The 1,591-nt window shown below is 44.9% G+C and overlaps 1 protein-coding gene across 1 annotated transcript in view; it reads left to right on the top strand.

The window, feature by feature from the left end:
* The first annotated feature begins 1,547 nt into the window (after nucleotides 1–1,547).
* The window catches only part of LOC118478096, a 9,743-nt gene continuing 9,699 nt past the window's right edge, over nucleotides 1,548–1,591 (top strand). Inside the window, exon 1 of the mRNA XM_035971041.1 lies at nucleotides 1,548–1,591. This exon is cut by the window's right edge and continues 58 nt beyond it. Coding sequence (XP_035826934.1) covers nucleotides 1,548–1,591 — 44 coding nt within the window.

The raw sequence follows: 1,591 nt of genomic DNA, 5'->3' as shown, positions 1-1,591 counted from the left end.
TCTCTCTCTCTCTCTCTTTCTTTCTTAGACTTGGAGTGCTTTTTCTGTCAAAGAAGGAACCCACGTCTGATCAAATCGAGACGGATTATTAGTTATCCGGAAGCAAGCCGGCAACGAGATGGTAGACTCAGTCAGAGACTTCCAGAAGATGCAGAGTTTTATACTGTGTCACAGGAACTGTATGAGCATATTGTTCCTAAGACCATCAGCAACTTTTACAAAAGAACTTTCTGAAAAAGAACCCAAACGTCTAAGGGGCAGTACTAGATTAGTTCGTTTAATTTTCGTGAATATTGTTTTTTTCTGTGGAGAAGCATGCTCACTGATACCCCCTACAAACACCCTTATTGGAAAAAAGCATACGTATGCCGAACTGGAGAGGAGAAAGGGAAAAAGATCACAAAAGAAGAAATACAAAAACGTGCCAAGGAATGTGGGGGGCAAATGGGGAATGGATGTCAGCTTCCGTGTGTCCTCAGCAGTCATTGATTTGCATGCAGCAGACGCTTGGTATCACAGAGACTGCTACTCCCGGTTCTACACAAGCAGTCTAAAGTAATCAACTAGCTCACTTACAACTCATGACAATGCCTTCAGTATGCTGGTGGACGAGATTCGATCAAACAAATTACGCATGTGGAATAGTGTGGAAGTCCATGAACGCTATATTGAACTTGGAGGCAAAGACAAATCTCAGCTTTCACTTAGCACTACCGCAGTTGCCACCATTTTGCGACGAGTTCAGTCAGCACCAGTGGCACATATGGTCTTCGACAGATTCTACAGACTGAGTACAAAGTCGTGCTGTACACACGCCCGCCAGAAGGGGACAAGTCGTGTGTACAACCTGACCGAAGAGTCGCCTTTGCCACAGCAAAGTGTCATGCTGAAAGTCACATTCAACGAGGAACAACTGATACAAATTGTTGTACATCGTCTTTGCAGCATGCAGCCTCCACCAGGATCAGATGTTGTCATCTCTGAACCAGATCCACTCCCTATACACATGGAGTCTGGACTTCAACAAGACACTCCGTATCTTGAAGAAGCTGATGTCATCCACGAATTGCCATTAGGACAGAGGGACATCAAGGTCGTTTCTGGTGACACCGATGTTCTCGTTATCATGGCCCGACATCTCTACATGAAGACCAAAGGAATGTCATGAAATATGACTCTGTCCATTGAGTTGTGCACATCCACACATAATGTCATAAGTGTCAATGACGTTATCAGAGAGCATGCAACCATAATGCCTAATTTGCTGGCAGCTCATGCCCTGAGTGGTTGTGACACAGCTTCTTCCTTTTTTGGAATTGGAAAGATGACAGTCCTCAAGAAGCTTGAAGTGTTCATCGATGAACTGGAGCTTGGGAAGATGTCTGCTCCTTTACTACTGGAAATCTCTGAGTCATGCCTTCAGTTTACTTATCTGCTCTATGGGGATGAGTCTGGAGCCAATATGAAACAGTTCGAGTCAACATTTTCCGGAAGAGGCTTGCTGGAAAGAAACACATTCCCCCGAATCTGAGTAGCCGTCTTCGACTATGGCAAGTTTTCAGGCCCGCATCAAACGAGCCCACTTTCAGGT

This window comes from Aplysia californica, unplaced genomic scaffold (genome assembly GCF_000002075.1).
Source record: "Aplysia californica isolate F4 #8 unplaced genomic scaffold, AplCal3.0 scaffold00365, whole genome shotgun sequence".
Taxonomy (NCBI): domain Eukaryota; kingdom Metazoa; phylum Mollusca; class Gastropoda; order Aplysiida; family Aplysiidae; genus Aplysia; species Aplysia californica.
The sequence above is the reverse complement of the archived record's forward strand: the minus strand, read 5'-3'. Positions and strand labels throughout refer to the sequence as shown.